The sequence below is a fragment of the Diabrotica virgifera genome, chromosome 3 (genome assembly GCF_917563875.1).
Source record: "Diabrotica virgifera virgifera chromosome 3, PGI_DIABVI_V3a".
In the NCBI taxonomy this organism is placed as follows: domain Eukaryota; kingdom Metazoa; phylum Arthropoda; class Insecta; order Coleoptera; family Chrysomelidae; genus Diabrotica; species Diabrotica virgifera.
The window spans coordinates 260,957,042-260,979,506 of NC_065445.1; the positions used below are offsets into that span (position 1 = coordinate 260,957,042).

Here is a 22,465-nt window from a genome sequence, read left to right on the forward strand (position 1 = left end):
GTAAATTTTTTATATTCGTGAACTTCAAACGACATCGGATGTGCAGTTTTGGCCCCCTCCCCCCTGTCGTATACCGTCGTAATAGGCAAAGTCCCCCCTCCCCCTTTTAAACGACGTAGTTTATGGATGCTCCCTGATCAACAGAACGGTTCAACTGGCCGCTTATGCCGATGACATTAATATGAGTATAACATCAACAGGAGCACAGAAAACATATAGAGTTAAAAACGCAAACGAAAGGCTAGGTCTGAAAATTAACACAGAAAACCCAAAAATAATGATACAGACGAGAAGAAATATATATATATACTCCCACAAAACATTATACATGAAGATGGCATTGAAACAGTTGGATACCTGGGTATCCAGGTAAGTTTACATACCTGGGAGTAGAAATATATGCCGACGGATCATGCAGAAGATGGAGAAATACGGAAGAGAATAACGCAGGCAAGTTCAAGCGAAGACCCGATAAATACCAAAATTATGAAATCCGGTATTTTTATTTCTGCTGTAGTAAAAACATGTCTCCTAGCACTGATAAATGTTATTATTTGATATTTACATTTTTAAGCACAATAACTAATAAAAACCAAACATGCTAAAAACCGTTAACTCCTATTTTATAAGTAACACCAAACCGATATATAAAAATACTTTGTTGTAAACATATTTATAATATGAGAATCCGGTAGAATCATTTATTTTCTTTTTTCTGTGTAAAGTAACTAATTTTATTAGAAATATTTCTAAGTTAAAAACTGATAATTAATTTGATCGGAGATGAAGATTACAAAATTGTTCATTTTGGCCAAATATATTCATGCGAAAATCCAATAAAGAATTTTAGACTAGGTATGATAGTTTATTAAATTTCAGCACACTTTTTTCCTGCGAAAACCCAATAAAAGATGGCGTAAATGGGAAATTAAATATTACGAAAACAAAAAAGGCGGTTAGGTTAGAATGAGGCCCATATGTATGATGAAAAACAAACTCTGAGCTTCCAAGATACCACAGCAAATAAATTGTAGTAAATTTAAGTGTACTGAAAAGTTGTCTGAAGACTATTGAAACAAACTCTGTAGAAATTACTGGAGTCTAGTAGTCTAGTCTAGAAAAATTTTTATTTTCTACAATATAACTGTCAAACTAATTAGGACTAGACTTGTCCCTAAAACTTCCCAAAGAAAGGAACGAACATTTCGTAAAAAATGTTTCCACTAGCTTACCATGAATGAATTCCAGTGTGTCAAATGTTTTGTACAAAAACGCTGTGTTGTATATTCTCAGATGATATAATGAATGCTGTAGCTAACAGTGATTATATACTGGATGCTATTCTAAAAGGACAATCGCGGAAAACGGTAACCAGTTAATAAAAATATCAGAAGATATTGGTTTGAATTTAAAAAAAAAAAGAATGTGTGTGTACTTTGTACGCACGTAAGAAGTTATTCTTCTATTATATAGGTAATTTCAACGAAGTAAATATTCTTAACAGGTTATTTGTATTTTATTTAAATATTAAACTAACTTTCTTATCTACCACTTTCAAAAATTTTTTATTAAAACACCCAAAAATAAAAAAAATATGGATCGCCCAGGATTGGAACCCGCGACCTTCCGATCTCGGATCTAACGCCATACCAACTACTCCACCGAGGTCCTTGTAATTCACACGTAAGTTTCGGATATAATTACACAACACGGCGACAAATAGACAGTGTAAAAATGTTATACCTACATAATATTTTATTATTTTACTAGAGGAACACAAATCCAAAAACACAAGAATTATAATAAATAATACATTTACTAAAAACACTAAAATATAGTATTTTAATGACTTATTTGCGCGGATACAGATACATGCTGTTATGATCTGCTTCTTATTAATTTTATATTAATTATTATTTATTTGATTAATTATTTAATTGTCGCAAATCATACATAAAAATTTTTTTTTTTTTTTTTATTTTTTTTATTATCTCCCTTTATTGACAATCAGATATAAAACAAACATCTATAAGTCAATTTGTTGGTCTTACATTAAATTAAATTATTGTAAATGTGGTGACGTGGAGAGGTAAACATCCAGCGATGTTTCCTCAGTTACCTCTTAGGTCGGAGGGCCAACTTCTTCTTAGTCTTCTATTGTGGACAGGTTGCAGTAGTGGATGAAGTAGTGGATTAGGATGGTCTTCTAGTTTGTTGTGGTGTTTTCTGTTGTTTTCTCGGATGACTTCGGTTACATATGGAATTTTTAGATCTGTGTGTAGAGTTTGGTTTGATACATACCATGGTGCATTAACTATTGCTCGAAGTATCTTGGATTGCGCTCTCTGGATAATCACAGTATTGGATTTGCTAGCACAGCCCCACAGTTCAATGCCATAAGTCCAGATTGGCTTTATCACTGCTTTATATATTAGCAATTTGTTTTCTATTGAAAGATGGGAATTTCTTCCAATGAGCCAGTAAAGTTCTTTGGTTTTTAGGTCAAGTTGCATTCTTTTCTTTGTTATATGGTGTTTCCAGTTGAGTTTATTGTCAAAGTGTAGCCCTAGATATTTGACTTGATTACTTTGTGGTATTTTTATTTGATTGATGGTTACTGGTGGGCAGGTTCCAGTCCGGAGAGTGAATGTTATATGGGATGATTTTGTTTCGTTTACCTTAAACTTCCACTTCTTCAGCCATATTTCAAGTGAGTTTAGATGCTCTTGGAGATTTTGTGTTGCTGCAATAGGATCGTCATGCTTGGCAAAAATAGCAGTGTCGTCTGCAAATGTCCCGATGGTTGTTTTATCATTTGTAGGCAAGTCATATGTATATAGTATGTACAATAATGGTCCTAGTATGCTCCCTTGTGGTACGCCAGAGTGAATAGGCTTGTATTCCGAGACTTCTTCATTAACTTTTACTTTAAACTGCCGTTCGTGTAGGTAGGCTCTCAGTAGGTTGTAGTAACTTGCTGGAAGAATTCTTTTTATTTTGCATAACAAGCCTGGATGCCAGACTTTGTCAAAAGCCTGACTGATGTCTATAAAGGCTGCTGTGCAGTACTGCTGATTTTCAAGTGACTGGTTAATGGCGTTGACTATGCGATGGCATTGTTGTATCGTTGAATGGCTTTGTCGAAATCCGAACTGATGATCTGGGATCCAATTTTGTGGATTTATTTCTGCATTTATTCTGTTTAGGATAAGTCTTTCAAGCAACTTGGAGATTGTTGGTAATAAGCTGATAGGCCTATATGATGAGACATCTAGAGGGTTTTTGCCAGGCTTTGGTATCATAATTATTTGTCCAATTTTGAGTGCTTTGGGCCAGTAGTCACATCTAAGTATTGCATTGAATATGTGCAGTAGTTTAACTATGCCCTTTTTGGGTATTTCTTTTAACATTTTTGCGGTTATCAGATCTTCGCCTGGTGCCTTCTTTGGGTTTAGGGTGGCAATTACGTCTCTAATTTCTTTTGGAGTAAATAGTTTTATTCGGTCCTGTATCTGTAGTGGTTCTTCTAATATTTGGTTCGCTTCTGGTACTTGGTCGTCATTTAGTGGAGTAAAAACTTCTGCTAAATACTCGGCAAATAGGTCAGCCTTTTCTTTATCACTTTTTGCCCATGGTCCTGGTGGTGTTGAATTTTTACGTATTGGAGGTAATGCTGTTATTGGCTTTCTCTTACTTTTTATGGGCTTCCATATAGAGTTGTCTTGTCTTGAAAGATTGGTGATATAATTCGTAAATGACTCATTTTTGACTTCTTGCAGCTTTGATTTTAATTTGTTGCTGATGCGATTGTATCTTGTTCTGCTGTCTGGTGTGTGTGTTCGTTGCCATGCAGATCTGGCCTTTCTTTTTTCAGCTACCAGTTTTTTTATTTCTAAAGGTATATTACTTATGTTTCTGTTGGGACTACTTTGTGGGGTAGCTGATTTAGCTGCATACTGTAGTATGTTTATAAATTTGTTATAGTCCTCTTCTATTTCTTCCGGTTTTTTCAGCCTCGTTGTTATTTCGATAGTATCGTGAATTATTTGTCGGTAAGTGTCCCAGTTTGTTTTATTGTTGTGCAGGTGGAGTTTTGGTTTTTTAGTGATAACTGTTGTACTTACCGTTGCTATTATTGGGCTATGGTCAGTAGTTAGGTCATAGCTTGGTGTTATATCTGTATAAGTTATACCGATACCGTTTGTTATGAAGAAGTCCAATAAATCTGGTTTTTTGTTGGGATCGGTCGGCCAGTATGTTGGTGTTCCCGTTGAGATAAATGAGTAATTCTTATTTTGTATAACATGTGCCAGTTCTCTGCCTTTTGTTGTTATAAGTCGTGACCCCCACAAGGTATGCTTGCTGTTGTAATCTCCCCCAGCAATGAATTTTGGTCCTAAAGTTTGGAAAAATTCTTCATAGTGTTCTCGTTTTAGATTATGGCGAGGAGGGCAGTACACAGCTGTTACGTTGACATTATATGGAAGTGCTTCAACGCTTACTGTCGTTGCTTGTATGTGTTCTTCTTTGTACTTCAGTAGTTCATGATGTTTAATAGTTTCTTTGATGAGTATTGCTGTACCTCCGTGGGCTGTGCCGTCAGGATGCTCAGTATGATATAGTTTATATTTAGGTATGTTAAAATAAGTTCTGTTTGTGAAGTGTGTTTCACTAATTAAAAATATGTCAATTTTATTTATGTCTAGAAATATTTTCACTTCTTCTGTATGGCTTGGAAGGCCGTTGGCATTCCATTGGGCTATTCGAAGAAACTTAGCCATTTATTTCATTTTGTTCATAAGCATGGTAAGCATGTTGAGGACCATGCTATTTTGTTGGATTAGTTGGTTGAATAGATTCTTGAATTCTTCCAAAAACTTGTTTAACACAGTGGTTGTATCTTCTGTTTGGTTGCGTTTAGTTACTTCAGCATAGCTCATGCCCTGGGGCAGTGGATTGGATAGTTGTTGTGTGTTTCTTGTGTATATATCATTTGTGTAGATTGCTGATGGGTTTTGATGCTCTCCATTGTTTTTATTGCTTCCTTTGGTAAGTTTCTTATAGTGATCACATCCCTTGTAATTGGCTGGGTGGCCTCCATTGCATAACGCACATATGGCTGGCGTCTCCTTTGACTTTTTGCACGTGGTGGTATTGTGTGAGCCTCCGCATTTTACACAGACGTATGGTTTATTACAATATGATTTGGAATGTCCATATTGTTGGCATCTCATGCACTGTATTATACTGTTTTTTTGAGTTCGTGGAGGTTCTATGTGTACTACTCTGTTCTGTAGGCCTGTTATATTATAGACATCTTTGTTGTTTTGCGCGGGTTCTAAATCTACAAAGAAGAGATTAAGTGGTTCTTTGGTTTTTTGTTGTTTTACATTAACTATGTTTCTCACTTTGTGCCCTAACTGAGATAGCTCACTTTTTATGTCATCAGTATTGGTTGAGTGATGTAAGTATCTGATCACGATTCTGTAGGCTCGTTCTTCTTTTAGTTGGTACGTGTGATGGTATATATTTTTTTCCTTGAACGCCTTAACCAATTTTCGGTATATTTCTGGTGTTTCACAATTTATTTTGACAACGTTGTTTATTAAACTTTTTGTCTGGTATTCTTCTTTTTTGGCTATTTCCTCTAATTGCTTTGTCATCTCTTTGAAATCCTGTACCCCGTGTACAAATATTGGTGGAGGTTTTGGTATTTTGTTGGTTTCGACGTTTCCAATATTTTCTTCTGTTTCTTTCGACAGCGGTTGGAATCGGTTACCTGTTTCAATTTCGCTTGGATTTGGTTTGTTGTTATGTATTTTCTTTCTTTTATTGCTTCCCATGACTTGCCAAGCGTTTTTACTGTTTGTCTGATTTTCTTCTTCATCTTCGCTGGTTGATGTCATATAGTGAGTTTCTCTGTCTTCGATATTTGCACTATTTTTACTTGATGTCGGCATTTGCTGCTGAACTGGTTGAGAGCTGAACTGGTTGGTATTTACTGTCTGTATAGGAGTTGTATGATACTGTTGTTGCATAGTTGGCATATTCATGTTCATTGCATTTTCTGGTTGCTTCATCATTGTTGGCTGCCACTGTAGTTGGTTATTGGTTGCTTGTGGTATTTGTAAATTTATTGGATCACTCTGTATGTTTTGTTGTTGATAAACTGGTTGTCCATTTCTGAACCCAATAAGATTCCCCGAAGGGAACATATTGTTTTGTTTTTCTCACTTATTGCTAATGGGTTTTTTTTTATTGTTGTTGATAAGATAATTAGAATTCTTAATCACCGGTTTTTCGGAGCGCTTTAACGATGTTTACACCTCGATGGCCCAGCGACGACTCATACATAAAAATGAATAAAAAATCTCAGGGTGCCTTTTTATACTATTAAAAAAAATCTAAATTATCTCACGTTATATTTATCTCCTCTCGTGGGTTCAGTATCTCTTAGTTGATCCTAATCGGGATAAAATAGGGAAAAGAAATAAAGCAAAATATTAAAATAAACATACAAAATTGTCTTTTATTTATCAAAATCAATACTCTAAAATCTATCAAATCTAAAACCTGTGGACACAGATGTCCGAATGAAATTTTTACCACTTAAATTTATTATAGTTAAAAAAAAACAATTTATCGGTTTGTTCCCGATGACTTTGGTAAAACAAACTAAACAAAACAAATTTATGTATTCGCAAGATTAGCTATACTTCCTATTTACTTTTAGAAATATTGGAATTTTAATTCATATGCTTTTTACTCAAAATTTTAGTTTCCGGACATAAAAATATCTTTCACATAAGTTGACTGACCTTTTTCTTCACTCACTCTGATGTCTTCTCGTGACCCAAAAACAGCTCTCCCTCGTTGACTATGTTAAAGGCTACTCATCAAAGCCCTCTCCGTTCTCCAGCTTCAAAACTATCAGCATACCAGCACCAATTCTCCAACGAGCCAAAGCCTCTTTTGACCAGTACTCGATTCACACAAACTCCAAAAATTCTCTGCTCTCCTCACAATAATATAGAACAAAAGAGGTATTTCGTCTCAATTTGATCTGTCTCTCGTTCCACTTTTCAGCACTATTCTCCACTATCAAAGAACCACTGGTACTTGCTAACTACTTATCCACGAAAACGTCGAACTGCTCCTCAGCGATGCCAAAACATAATGCCTTCTTTTTCAAATTCATTCAACATTCAAACCACTTTTCCCCTTCCAAATTGCCAAGAGTCAGAAACATTTCTCTTTTCCATTCGACAAACAAACAGTCATTTTCAAAATTATTCCGACCATCCTAATTGCTTTCGGGGAACCCTACAACATTTACTCGGGATGAAACAAAGATATTAAAATTCCAAACTTTCTTTTAAAACCACTTTTCTAGAAAATGATAATTACCTCTACCTGTAGATTCTATAGTTCCCGTAATAAACAATCTTTTTCCATTTTAAAACTAAATACATCGTCCTTTTCACTTTAATTATTCACAAAAGTCTTTAATGGTTCATCGGAAAGCTCATTAAAAGAGAAATCTACTTACATCCAAACTAAATTCTAATAAATATTTACAGATCAATATACAGGGTGTATCAAATTTATGTACCCGCGTTATTTTAAAAAAATTTTAATTTAATTTTCATTTTGCCTTTGATTGATAAATTGAAAACACAATAATACATACCTATCTTGAAAGATTAGCAACGAACTACATACAGTCTGTGTGCGCAGGCGCGCAGATTTTTGAAAAATTTTACTCTCAATCGAATCGCGCCTAAAGAAGAATAACTTCAAAAAAACTCCTACTCTACGCCCTAAAAAGCAATAACAAATTTCTTCCCAAAAAGCAACCATAGACTTGCCAACTCCGGGCAATTTACCAAAGTTATATACAATTACCCTTCCAATAAGTGAAGCAAAGAAAACGGATTTGATAAAGATGTGCCAAGAAAATATTTTTCCAGAAGAGGTGCATACTTGAATAACAAATTTAAAAACCGATAATTATATTGTAGATCGAATTCCAGACGTAATGATGGGAGAAGAATCGGAAGAAGACATTTTACCTTTTAATTTTCTAAAAAGAATGTAGATTAATTTTTTTTTTTTTTTTTGTTGGAATAATATACAGTAAATTTTTATTTTATAATTAAAAATAAAAACCAATAAAATCAAATGTTATACTCATTCAACGAGGTAAAGCCCGATAAATATCAAGTTTTATTTTTTTTTGTAAATACATTTTTATAAATTAAACTTAAAATAAATTAAAGCCCGATAAATATCAAGTTTTATTTTTTTTTTTTGTAAATACATTTTTATAAATTAAACTTAAAATAAATTATTCTAACTAAATATTAAATTCTCTACCATTTGGCTATAGCAAATAAAATAAACTAGCTAAAATCTTTAATCGCTATTATCTCTAAACAATGCTTTTGTTAGTTATCGGGTTTTCGCTCGAACCCCTCAATATATGACATTCACTTTTGGTCTACTTCACAAACAAAATAACAAACATAGATCTCTTGGCTGTCTCTCGCCACTTATCTCACCACCCTCAAGAACTTTTCCATACACTTGTTAACCTTTACAACATTTTCCGTCTATTCCACCATATACCATTGGCATAATTTGAGCAATAAATCATTGAATACTCGAGAAGAAGCCCCTTGTAGCGGAATCATTTAGTGACTTATAACCGTTGACCTGAATATGCTCTGCATACTATAGAGAGCCCAGTTGTCGGAAGTTACAATACATGATTGAGAGTAGGTCTGTCTTTTACTGCATTCAAAATGAACGCTCATATGCACCCATTCAACATTTTAATTTAATATGCTAAAATAACTCACACCCTTGTGTACTTTTAAATTACTTTATTGAGCAAACTGCTTGGTATAAATTTCACATTAATTTGTAAGGTTTTTCACCAGTGTGAACTTTGATATGGTAGTTTAAATTACCTTTGGTAGTAAAATGCTTACTACAAATTTCACATTTAAAGGATTTTTCGGCAATGTGAACTTTCATATGGTGGTTTAAATTACCGTTTGTAGTAAACTGCTTACTACAAATTTCAAATGTATAAGGTGTTTCACCAGAGTGAAGTCTCATGTGTATATGTATTTAAATTACTTTGTTGAGTAAACTGCTTGTTACAAGATTTCACATTTATAAGGTTTTTCACCAGTGTGAATTCTCAAATGAAGGTTTAAGTTACTTCTTATAATAAAATGCTTACTACAAATTTCACATTTGTAAGATTTTTCGCAAGTGTGAATCATCATATGAGCACTTAGTTTACTTTTTGTAATAAACTGCTTACTACAAATGTCACATTTATCTTTTTACCAATGTGAATTTTTATATGATTATTTAATTCACTTCTTGAAAAAAACTGTTCACTACAAATTTCACATTTATAAGGTTTTTCATCAGTGTGAACTCTCTTGTGATAATTAAAACTACTTAGATGACTAAATTGCTGACTACAAAAATTTCACATTTATAAGGTGTTTCACCAGTGTGAAGTCTCATACCGGGTGGTGAATCGTAAAACGGGCCATAGGAAACTCAATGTAAAATTCCAAACTGTTGAATTCCTGCTTCCCTAATCATTTACATTAAAAGTCATGAGAGAATATTTGTAGAGGATTGAAATCTGTATTAAAATCAAAAGTTAAAATTGTTCTACGATTTAAACGCATTCCAAAATTTTGAAAAATATAATATATTTGCCACAGTAGGTATGTGTGTAAAAGTTAGGCCACACGTTACTATTTAACTGACAGTGCTCACACCATTGACTGAATAAAAAATCTTTATTATTAATACTTTCTCCGCAACCGAGGGTATCTTATCAACTGTATTGTTTTTAAACAATAAATGATAAAATAAAAGTATTGACAGTTCAAAAAAGGGAAAATAATAACTTCATTGTGACACATTATTGCACTGTGTGTGGCCTAATTTTGGGCTGACAAACTGAAAAATGTATTACATTTTTACAAAATTTCGGTATATGTTTAATTCGTAGAACAATTTTAATAGTTGTTTTCAATACAGATTTCAATACTATACAAATAGTTTCTAATGTATCTTGATGCAAAATAATTAGGGAAGCAGGAATTCAACAGTTTAGAATTTTACATTGAGTTTCCTATGGCCCGTTTTCCAATTCACCACCCGGTATGTATCTTTAAATTACCTTTTTTTAGTAAACAACTTACTACAAACTTCACAATTATATGATCTTTTACCAGTACAAGTTTTCAAATGTAATTTGAGAGCATTGAATGGTTTGGTAAACTAACTACCCCTAAAATTCGCGTCCTTATAAATTGAATACAAAAATAGCAGACATGTTCTTGAACGTTCCAGAAAAACAGAACCGCCCATCTCTAATAATCCGTAGCCTTGACCGCCGAACATTCTCGATAAAACCTTTCCTCGCATGTTCGCTGCGTCTGCGTCATTCTTCCCGATATTTCCGTACATGTCAGGCTGTCGAGACGGAAACTGTTACTTGCAGTAGGTAATTCATCACAATATGCTCTTTTGCCAGAGTAAAATCTCATATGCTCATTTGAATGATCCATTTTAGTAAACTGCTTATTACAAATTTCACGTTTATAAAGATTTTGCGGTTTTTGAGTGAACTCTAATATGTGTATTTAAATTACTTATTTGAGTAAACTGCTGATTACAAATTTCACATTTATAAGGTGTTTCACCAGTGTGAAGTCTCTTATGCATCTTTAAACTACTATTTGTAGTAAAAAACTTACTACAAATTTCACATTTAAAAGGTGTTTTATCACTGTGAAGTCTCATATGCTGTTCTAAATTACCTTTTACAGTAAACTGCTTACTACAAATTTCACATTTATAAGGTGTTTCACCAGTGTGAAGTCTCTTATGCATCTTTAAACTACTATTTTTAGTAAAAAACTTACTACAAATTTCACATTTAAAAGGTGTTTTATCACTGTGAAGTCTCATATGCTGTTTTAAATTACCTTTTAAAGTAAACTGCTTACTACAAATTTCACATTTATAAGGTGTTTCACCAGTGTGAAGTCTCACATGCATCTTTAAACTACCATTTGTAGTAAAAAACTTACTACAAATTTCACATTTATAATTTGTTTCATCACTGTGAAGTCTCATATGCTGGTTTAAATTACCTTTAAAAGTAAACTGCTTAGTACAAATTTCACATTCATAAGGTGTTTCACCAGTGTGAAGTCTCATATGCTTATTTACACTACCTTTTGTAGTAAACAACTTACTACAAACTTCACATTTATAAGGTGTGTCCTCAGTGTGAAGTCTCATATGTTCTTTTAAATGACCTATTTGAGTAAACAACTTACTACAAATTTCACTTATAAGGTGTTTTACCAGTGTGAAGTCTCATATGCATCTTTAAATTACCTTTTGTAGTAAACAACTTACTACAAATTTCACATTTATAAGGTGTTTCATCAGCGTGAACTCTTATATGTTGTTTTAAATTACCTTTTAAAGTAAACTGCTTATTACAAATTTCACATTTATAAGGCCTTTCACCAGTGTGAACTACCATATTATGATGATTTAAACTATTAATCTGACTGAATTGCTTACTACAAATTTTACATTTATAAGGTGTTTGACCAGTGTGAAGTCTCTTATGCATCTTTAAACTACTATTTGTAGTAAAAAACTTACTACAAATTTCACATTTAAAAGGTGTTTTATCACTGTGAAGTCTCATATGCTGTTCTAAATTACCTTTTACAGTAAACTGCTTACTACAAATTTCACATTTATAAGGTGTTTCACCAGTGTGAAGTCTCCTATGCATCTTTAAACTACTATTTTTAGTAAAAAACTTACTACAAATTTCACATTTAAAAGGTGTTTTATCACTGTGAAGTCTCATATGCTGTTTTAAATTACCTTTTAAAGTAAACTGCTTACTACAAATTTCACATTTATAAGGTTTTTCACCAGTGTGAAGTCTCACATGCATCTTTAAACTACCATTTGTAGTAAAAAACTTACTACAAATTTCACATTTATAATTTGTTTCATCACTGTGAAGTCTCATATGCTGGTTTAAATTACCTTTAAAAGTAAACTTTTTACTTACTTACTTAGTCCTAAGCCTTTCTACCTTTAGGTGTAAGGCTGGTGGAGTTGAGTTTGGCATTGTAGTCTCCATGCTTTCCGATCTTGCGCTAGGTTTCTTGCACTTTCCAATGTCAATCCCTTCTTCTCGACTTCTTTCCTGATTTCATCTACCCACATAACTCTTGGTCTCCCTCTTTTGTTTTTCCCCTGCACTCTCGTTTCGAACACTCGTTTTGTTAGCCTCTCGTTCGACATTCTACACACGTGCCCGAACCATCTAAGTTGTCCTTCTACTATTTTTTCATTGATTGGTTCTAGTTTTAGGTTTTGTCTAATTGTTTCGTTTCGTATTTTGTCTGTCCTTTTTCTGTTTGCTATTTTCCTCAGGAACCTCATTTCCATAGCATTGACTCTGGATTTTTGTCTCCCCGTCAATGTCCATGTCTCGCTGCTATACATGATTGTTGGTCTAACTACTGATTTAACGACTGCCGTTTTTACTTTTTCCGGTATCCCTTTTTTCCCAAAAAATGTTGTTTTCATAGTGTTAAATAAGCTTCCTGTTCGTCCCATTCTCTCGTTTATTTCCATGTCTTGTTTACCATTTGATTGGATTATTACTCCTAGGTATTTAAAATATTCCACTTGCTCTAGTTGTTTCCCGTCTAATTCTATTGCGTGTGTCTTCCTCGTATTTGAAATTATCATTGTTTTTGTTTTCTCTGTATTAATTTTCATATTTATGTTTGATAGTTCTTCTTCTAGGATTTCAAGATTGTTCTGTAAGTCTTCTCTGTTTTCTGCTATCAATACCATGTCGTCTGCAAATAGTAGCTCCGATAGTTGAGTCTGTTTCATTTGCCAGTATCCTAATGTTAGTTTTCTCATTCTTCTCTTGGCTTTCTTTATCGCTTCATCCAGTACCACTGAGAATAGCAGTGGACTCAGCACGCATCCCTGTTTGACGCCTTGACTTGTAGAAAATTCTCTGGATTCCTCGTTATTGGTTCTTACTGTATTTGTATTATTTTTGTACATATCCTTTATTACTTCTATTATGTGTCTGTCGACTCCCCTTTCTGTTAGTGTCTTCCAAACGTCCTTTCTTCGGATTCTGTCAAACGCCTTTTCCAGGTCAATGAAGCACATATGTATCTCTCTATTTTTCTTGATTACCTTCTCACTTACTTGTCTTAATGTGAATATTAGGTCTTGCGTGCTTCTGTCCTTCCTGAATCCACACTGTGTGTCTTCCATAGTTGTTTCTATTTGTGTTTTTATTCTTGTCTCTAGTATTCTTGCTAATACCTTCCCAGGGATACTTGATATGGTGATACCTCGGTAATTATTACAGTTTCTCTTGTCTCCCTTTTTGTGTATTGGTAATATAATGTCTTTCTTCCAGTCCTTTGGTAATTCTGCTCTATTTATGATATCATTCATTAGTTCTTTCATGCTATCCATTCCCTCTGTCCCCATGAATTTTATCATTTCCGGGGTGATATGATCCTTGCCTGGTGCTTTGCCCAGTTTTACTCTTTCTATTGCTTTCTCTAATTCCTCTCTTGTTATGGATTCCACTTGTTGTTCTTCATTCCTTTCTTGTATCTCCCCTATGTTGTCCTTGTCTACATGAGTTAGCTCTTTGAAATGTTCTCTCCATCTTTCCATTATTTGTTTTTCTTCTGTTAGTACGTTTCCATTCTTGTCTTTTATATTCGGCATCGTGTGCTCTTTCTTTTGTCTGAGTTGTTTTAATGCGCCGTAGAAGAGTTTTTGGTTTTCCCTATAATTTTTTGTCATTTTTTGTCCAAATATCTCCCATGACCTTTCCTTTCCTGCTTTCACCGCTATTTTAACCTCTTTCCTTTTTTCTTTATATGCTTCGTAATCTTCCGGGTGTTTTGTGCTTAGGTATCTTTTCCATTTGTCTTTTTTGTTCTTTATTTTCTCTCGTATTTCTTCCGTCCACCATTCTGTTCTCCTCATGTTAGTGTTTGCTATTTTTGCTTTCCCGCAAGTTTCCTCAGCTGCTTTGATTATGCTGGTTTTTAGATATTCCCATTTTTTTTCTATATTTGTATTTTTTGCCCTACCTTTCAAAGTATTATCTAATTTTTCTTGGAATTTCTTCTTATATATTTCCTCTTTTAATTTGTAACTTTTTATTTTTTCATTTACTACCTTTCTTCTCTTTTCTTCTTTTTCCTCTGTTGTTCTCATTCTCATTATTACTAGATGGTGGTCACTGCCAATCTCCGAGCCTCTTTTCACTTTCGTATCCTGTACTCTTTTCCATTTGTTGCTGCTTACCAAAAAGTAATCTATGATTGATTTTTCGTTTCTGCTGTCTTGTACTCTCGTGTATTTGTGTACTTCTTTATGTTTAAATTTTGTATTTGTTATAACTAGTTTATTCTCCATACATATTTCTATTATTCTTTCACCATTTCTGTTTAGCATTTCTTCTCCTTCTTTTCCCATGCACTCCTCTATTCCGCTGTTGTTGTTTCCGACTCTACCATTTAGATCTCCCATTACAATTATGTTTTCTTCCCCATTATCAATTTGCATTTGGAGCTCCTCGAAAAATTTATCTTTCTCTTCCTTTCTTGCATCTTCATTTACTCCGTAGGCTGTTATTATTGTCCATATTTCTTCGTCCATCAGTTTAATTTTCACCGATAATATTCTCTGGTTAACATATGTTTCTTCTATAACGTGTTGTAGTCTATTCGGTGCAATTATTATCCCGACTCCTTCTTTTGCTCTCTCTTTTGTATCCGCTCCTACCCAAAGTAACCAATATCCTTTGTGTATTTTCTTAAGACCTTTTCCTTTCATCTTCGTTTCTGTTATTCCTAGTATTTCTATTTTTTGTCTTATCATATCTTCTACCAGTTCTTCCTCTTTTCCATTGATGCTTCTCACATTCCATGTTCCCATTTTTATCTCTCCTTTTTTCTGCAATCTAGCTTTCCCCTTTTTCCTATTTTCATCCTTGTTTACCTTTGCATCATCTTTTTCCCTATCGCTTTTCCCATTCATTGCCTTGGTTGTCATTGTTGTGGGTCCGGTCTCATTATTTTCTTTTAGTTTTTTGAAGTCCCTTCCCCGATATTTCTGTGAGTTAGTATAAGTTTCTCTTTATTATGGTCCCATTTCCACTCCTTTCCATTAATCTCGAGTTTCATATATCCTATCTTCGTAGTATTACCTTTGTCTTTTTCTTCTTTTGCCATTTTCCTAATTTTTGCTTGTATTTCCCTTTCCTTTCTTGTTAAATCTGATTCTATATACACCTTTTGTCCCTGTAGATTTTTCAGTTTTCCTTTGTTTTTTAGTACACTCATCTTATCCGTTAGGTTTTCCATTTCTGCTACAAAGATTTGGTCGCCGATCTTCACCGCTCCTCTCAGTCTGACCTCTAATTTCAGATTTCTTCCTATGAAGTGTTCTACTGACTCCTTTACAGGCTTTCCGTCGGTAGCATCTAGTGTTAGGCCTTTTAATACTATATTATTTCTCCGTCTATCTTTTTCCAATTGTTCTATTCTATTGTTTGCCATTTTTAAACCTTCTTCCAATTTTTCGTTTTTTTCTTTCAGCTCCTTAATATATTCCATCGTTTCTTTTTGGTCTTTCCGTATGGTTCTTATTTCTGCCATCATTTCATCATTTTTCCACATAACTTCCCGCATCATTTTTATCATCTCTTCATTTGTGTCGTTGCTTTTATTCGGTGTTCGTCTCGTCAGGTTACTCTTTTCAAAATATAATTTATCTTCTTTATATTTTTTCTTCTTAGATTCTTCGTCGCCACTATCAGATAGTTCTTCATTCTTTCTATAGGTTTCCTTTCGGATTGTTCCTGTTCCGCCACTGGCCATTTTAAATTAAATGTTAACCTCAGCACTAATATAAATATTATTATTATACACTTAGAAGTTTATTTTTATTTCGCACAAGAACGCTTTTTAAGTTTAACGATTATCGATAACGATAGGTCTTTTAAAAAACCGGTGTTTTTATTGTGATAGGTTTCGAATTCGAAATTACCTTATCGCCAATACACCTGCCACACGACCTCTCGCCTCGCTTGCCAAACTCGAACTCCAAGTACAAGTTTTCAAATGTAATTTGAGAGCATTGAATGGTTTGGTAAACTAACTACCCCTAAAATTCGCGTCCTTATAAATTGAATACAAAAATAGCAGACATGTTCTTGAACGTTCCAGAAAAACAGAACCGCCCATCTCTAATAATCCGTAGCCTTGACCGCCGAACATTCTCGATAAAACCTTTCCTCGCATGTTCGCTGCGTCTGCGTCATTCTTCCCGATATTTCCGTACATGTCAGGCTGTCGAGACGGAAACTGTTACTTGCAGTAGGTAATTCATCACAATATGCTCTTTTGCCAGAGTAAAATCTCATATGCTCATTTGAATGACCCATTTTAGTAAACTGCTTATTACAAATTTCACGTTTATAAAGATTTTGCGGTTTTTGAGTGAACTCTAATATGTGTATTTAAATTACTTATTTGAGTAAACTGCTGATTACAAATTTCACATTTATAAGGTGTTTCACCAGTGTGAAGTCTCTTATGCATCTTTAAACTACTATTTGTAGTAAAAAACTTACTACAAATTTCACATTTAAAAGGTGTTTTATCACTGTGAAGTCTCATATGCTGTTCTAAATTACCTTTTACAGTAAACTGCTTACTACAAATTTCACATTTATAAGGTGTTTCACCAGTGTGAAGTCTCTTATGCATCTTTAAACTACTATTTCTAGTAAAAAACTTACTACAAATTTCACATTTAAAAGGTGTTTTATCACTGTGAAGTCTCATATGCTGTTTTAAATTACCTTTTAAAGTAAACTGCTTACTACAAATTTCACATTTATAAGGTGTTTCACCAGTGTGAAGTCTCACATGCATCTTTAAACTACCATTTGTAGTAAAAAACTTACTACAAATTTCACATTTATAATTTGTTTCATCACTGTGAAGTCTCATATGCTGGTTTAAATTACCTTTAAAAGTAAACTGCTTAGTACAAATTTCACATTCATAAGGTGTTTCACCAGTGTGAAGTCTCATATGCTTATTTACACTACCTTTTGTAGTAAACAACTTACTACAAACTTCACATTTATAAGGTGTGTCCTCAGTGTGAAGTCTCATATGTTCTTTTAAATGACCTATTTGAGTAAACAACTTATTACAAATTTCACTTATAAGGTGTTTTACCAGTGTGAAGTCTCATATGCATCTTTAAATTACCTTTTGTAGTAAACAACTTACTACAAATTTCACATTTATAAGGTGTTTCATCAGCGTGAACTCTTATATGTTGTTTTAAATTACCTTTTAAAGTAAACTGCTTATTACAAATTTCACATTTATAAGGCCTTTCACCAGTGTGAACTACCATATTATGATGATTTAAACTATTAATCTGACTGAATTGCTTACTACAAATTTTACATTTATAAGGTGTTTGACCAGTGTGAAGTCTCTTATGCATCTTTAAACTACTATTTGTAGTAAAAAACTTACTACAAATTTCACATTTAAAAGGTGTTTTATCACTGTGAAGTCTCATATGCTGTTCTAAATTACCTTTTACAGTAAACTGCTTACTACAAATTTCACATTTATAAGGTGTTTCACCAGTGTGAAGTCTCCTATGCATCTTTAAACTACTATTTTTAGTAAAAAACTTACTACAAATTTCACATTTAAAAGGTGTTTTATCACTGTGAAGTCTCATATGCTGTTTTAAATTACCTTTTAAAGTAAACTGCTTACTACAAATTTCACATTTATAAGGTTTTTCACCAGTGTGAAGTCTCACATGCATCTTTAAACTACCATTTGTAGTAAAAAACTTACTACAAATTTCACATTTATAATTTGTTTCATCACTGTGAAGTCTCATATGCTGGTTTAAATTACCTTTAAAAGTAAACTGCTTAGTACAAATTTCACATTCATAAGGTGTTTCACCAGTGTGAAGTCTCATATGCTTATTTACACTACCTTTTGTAGTAAACAACTTACTACAAATTTCACATTTATAAGGTGTGTCCTCAGTGTGAAGTCTCATATGTTCTTTTAAATGACCTATTTGAGTAAACAACTTACTACAAATTTCACACTTATAAGGTGTTTTACCAGTGTGAAGTCTCATATGCATCTTTAAATTACCTTTTGTAGTAAACAACTTACTACAAATTTCACATTTATAAGGTGTTTCATCAGCGTGAACTCTTATATGTTGTTTTAAATTACCTTTTAAAGTAAACTGCTTATTACAAATTTCACATTTATAAGGCCTTTCACCAGTGTGAACTACCATATTATGATGATTTAAACTATTAATCTGACTGAATTGCTTACTACAAATTTTACATTTATAAGGTGTTTGACCAGTGTGAAGTCTCATATGCTTATTTACACTACCTTTTGTAGTAAACAACTTACTACAAACTTCACATTTATATGATCTTTTACCAGTACAAGTTTTCAAATGTAATTTGGGAGCATTGAATGGTTTGGTAATTGCAACTTCCATTGTGATATCCGGTGGAGCACCTAAAATAAAAACAAACTATGAGTTATCTTAATAACTAACTACTCCTAAAAATTCGCGTCCTTATATTATATTGAATACAAAAATAGCAGACATGTTCTTGAACGTTCCAGAAAAATGGAACCGCCCATCTCTAGTAATCCGTAGCCTTGACCGCCGAACATTCTCGAGAAAACCTTTCCTCGCATGTTCACTGCGTCATTTCTCCGATGTTTCCGTACATGTCAGGCTGTAGAGACGGAACCTGTTACTTGCGGTCGGTACTTCGTCACAATATGCTCTTTTGCCAGATATAGTGAAGTCACTGAAGGTTTTCACCTCCGATTTCGTTGATCGTTCATCGATTTTCATGAAAATTGGTGAGTAGTTAGAAGATACTTCAAGGAACAAAGGTGACATGATGCCAACTTGCGCTTTTCCCCTGGGGGTGGATGCCACCCCTTCTGGAGGTGAAATTTTTTTTATTAAAAATAATACCAGAAGTCGATAGAGGGGCAACTTCTAAGCAAAATTTGTTATATAAAATGATTAACATAAATCAATACTTTTTGAGTTACTTTATATCAAAGATTTTATTTTTTCTTAAAAAAATGCATGTTTTAAAGCTGTTTTTCACGTATTACTCAAAAACTATAAGCTTTTTTAAAAAAGGTAATATTACCAAAATTAAAGATAATAAAAAATGTAATACACTCCCCACTTAAAAACTAAACTAATATTATTTCAAAGTGAGTTATGGGTAATTGAATGTATATTTTTTTCGACGAGTTCTCAAATCTAAGTATTCAAGCTTACATAACGGGAAAACGATGCATTTTATAGAATATACTTGTTAAACACTTGTCAAAGTACTTCGGAATACCTATCAAATGAGCTCCAGTAGAAGTTAATAGCATCAAAATTAAGCAAGTTGTGATAAAAATAAGAGGACCCTTTCGATTTTTTTTTAGGAAAAAGTTCAAAATTAAGCATTCGCCATTTCCACAAAATTAAAATTTATAGTAATCGTTTCAAGAATTTCTTTAGGTTAACACAGTTAATAATTTCAACAATTTTGACCGGTTTAGAATGCATATTTTTGAAAAAAAAATATAAATTAACAAATCAGAATTTTTAAAATTATCGTACTTTTCGTTTTCTTTTGATAATAACTCCAAAAATACTCAATATACGTAAAAAATGATATATAACTAAATTTTAGTTTTTTCTGTTCCAAATACTTTACCCATTTTACTATTTCCGTAGAGTAAAAAATAACCGAGATAGAAACGTTTAAAATTTCAATTTTGCTGCGAGAACCATGTAACCAGGGCCATTTAACCTTTTATTTTTAAAAAAGTAAGAGCTTTGAGAAAATAATTTTGACGTTCTTTAATAGCTGTTGGAATCAGCTTTTAACTAGTTTTTAGATGAACCTGATATCTTTAAAATTAACGGAGTTATTTACAAAAAACACTAACATTTTTTGGAAACATTTTTTAAAAGATACATTTTGAAACATTTTTGGTGCATAAATCTTAATGCTATCAACTTGTTCGAGGGCTTATTTGATAGATATTTCTATGAACTTTGTTATAAAATGCATCATTTTCCCGGTATTTAAGCTTGCATACTTAGATTTGGGTACTCAACGAAAGAAATATACATTCAATTATCTATAACTCACTTTTAGTTAACACTGAAAGGTTTTTCTAGTAAGGACTTTATTTGATTTTTTATTAGTCTCAATTTTGATAATAATAACTTTTTTGTAAAAACTTATAGTTTTGAGTTATTTATGAAAAATCGGTTAAAAACATGCATTTTACTCACGAAAAATTAAAATCTTTGATCTTTAATAAGTCAAAAAGTTTTGATTTATTTTAATAACTTTATATAACAAATTTTTCTTATAATTTGTCCCTCTATCGAATTGTGGGGTTATTATTAATAAAATAATTTTCACCCCCGAAAAGGGGTGGCATCCACCACCAGGGTAAAAGCGCAAGTTAGCACCATGTAACTTTTGTTCCTTGAGATATCCTCTAACCACTCACCAATTTTCATGCAAATCGATGGAGGTTCAACGAAATCGGAGGTAATAGCTCATATCCACCTTCAGTGACTGCACTAATAGTACATGTGGTGAGACCGCTCCCGTCTGGAAATCCTATTCAAAAATGTCCCCTTTAAACAAATCTGAAGGGTGCCGGGAGGAATTTTTGGGCAGAAATTGTTTACACAATTTTTTTTTAATACAAAAGTTCACTTTTTTTGCTCCGGAACATATATTTTTAAGTTTTGTGGGTCATTCTAAATAAGAAAGGTATCTTGTAAATTTTCTCAAAAATTGATAATTTTCGAGTTATAGGCGATTTAAAATCTGAAAAATGCGAAAATACGTATTTTCGAGGCCCAAAAACTCATATTTGAATTAGTATTTTTGAGGTTGCCAAATACTTAAACTAAAGTTTAAACATTCAGCTTTAAAATTCTGAAGAGTGATTGCGTCTAACCTTAATTTAAACCGTTGTTTTTTAATTGTTAAATATGCATATGTGCGGAGCGCTCTATTTCAAAAATCTCCAATTTTCCTCCGAAAAATATTGTTTCTAGATCTAAATTATTTGGGACATTCTAAATAAAATAAGTTTCTTGACATTTTTCTCAAAAGTTAATAGTTTTAAAGTTATAAGCGATTTAATATCCAAAAATGCGAATTTTTGACATTTTTCGGATTTTAAATCGCTTATAACTTTAAAACTATTAACTTTTGAGAAAAATGTCAAGAAACTTATTTTATTTAGAATATTCCACATCTAGAAAAAATATTTTTTGGAGGAAAATAGGAGATTTTTGAAATAGGGCTCGCCGCACCGGCAAAAAAATCGGATAAACACGCATATTTAACAATTAAAAAGCAACCGTATAAATTAAGGTTAGACGCGATCACTCTTCAGAATCTTGAAGCTGAATGCTTAATCTTCAATTTAAGTGTCTGGAAACCTCAAAAATACTAGTCTAAATACGAGTTTTTAAGCCTCGAAAATGCGCATTTTCGCATTTTTCAGATTTTAAATCGCCTATAACTCGAAAACTATCAATTTTTAAGAAAAATTACAAGATATTTTTTTATGTTTAAAATGATCCAAAAAACCTAAAAATATACGTTCCAGAGCAAAAAACGCGATCTTTTGTATTTGTTTAAAAAAATTGTTTAAACAATTTCTGCCCAAAAATTCCGCCCCACACCCTTCAGATTTGTTAAAGGGGACATTTTTGAATAGGAATCCACAAAGAAACCGAATCAGAAATTTTTTTAGACGGAAGCGGTCTCACCACATGAACTAAGAGTAAATTCTTATATGGTCATTTAAATTACTTAGTTGAGTAAACTGTTTATTACAAATTTCACATTTGTAAGGTGTTTCACCAGAGTGAACTACCATATTATGATGCTTCAAACTATTTGAGTGACTAAATTGCTCTCATATTCTATTTTAAATTTTAATGTAAACAGCTTACTATAAATTTCACATGTATATTATGTTCTTTTGCCAGAGTGCTCATATCGTTGGTGATGTGACAATACCTCCTATCTGCTTTTTAATGAGTTTTCTAGGAGAGACAAAAAAACCTTTTTTGTCTCTCATGTTCAGGTCAGGTCCAGGTCATCTCCTGTTTTCATATGTAAGTTTTGACTTGTTTTGTAGTAAATAAATAGTTTAATTCACTACAAAACAAGTTTAAAAAT

At 32.8% G+C, this 22,465-nt stretch overlaps 4 protein-coding genes across 11 annotated transcripts in view; all 4 read right to left on the minus strand.

Moving 5' to 3' along the window:
* Positions 1 to 10,638: 10,638 nt before the first annotated feature.
* Positions 10,639 to 11,346, minus strand: LOC126882732 (zinc finger protein 723-like). The gene has a single exon (XM_050647720.1). It carries the CDS (start codon positions 11,344 to 11,346, stop codon positions 10,639 to 10,641), a length of 708 nt encoding a protein of 235 aa, XP_050503677.1.
* Positions 11,347 to 11,392: 46 nt separating this feature from the next.
* Positions 11,393 to 11,857, minus strand: LOC114324768 (zinc finger protein 468-like). The gene has a single exon (XM_050647721.1). It carries the CDS (start codon positions 11,855 to 11,857, stop codon positions 11,393 to 11,395), a length of 465 nt encoding a protein of 154 aa, XP_050503678.1.
* A 4,756-nt stretch (positions 11,858 to 16,613) lies between these two features.
* On the minus strand, positions 16,614 to 17,321 carry LOC126882734 (zinc finger protein 723-like). Its single transcript, XM_050647722.1, has one exon. It carries the CDS (start codon positions 17,319 to 17,321, stop codon positions 16,614 to 16,616), a length of 708 nt encoding a protein of 235 aa, XP_050503679.1.
* A 43-nt stretch (positions 17,322 to 17,364) lies between these two features.
* The window catches only part of LOC114324775 (gastrula zinc finger protein XlCGF57.1-like), a 43,179-nt gene continuing 38,078 nt past the window's right edge, over positions 17,365 to 22,465 (minus strand). For 7 of the 8 annotated variants that reach the window (XM_050646147.1, XM_050646146.1, XM_050646145.1 and 4 more), the window contains one exon: positions 17,365 to 18,734. In XM_050646147.1, the coding sequence (XP_050502104.1) occupies positions 17,368 to 18,734 (1,367 nt within the window). In that variant the 3' untranslated portion in view covers positions 17,365 to 17,367. The remainder of the gene's footprint in view (positions 18,735 to 22,465) is intronic. The other variant, XM_050646151.1, reaches the window with a different exon arrangement.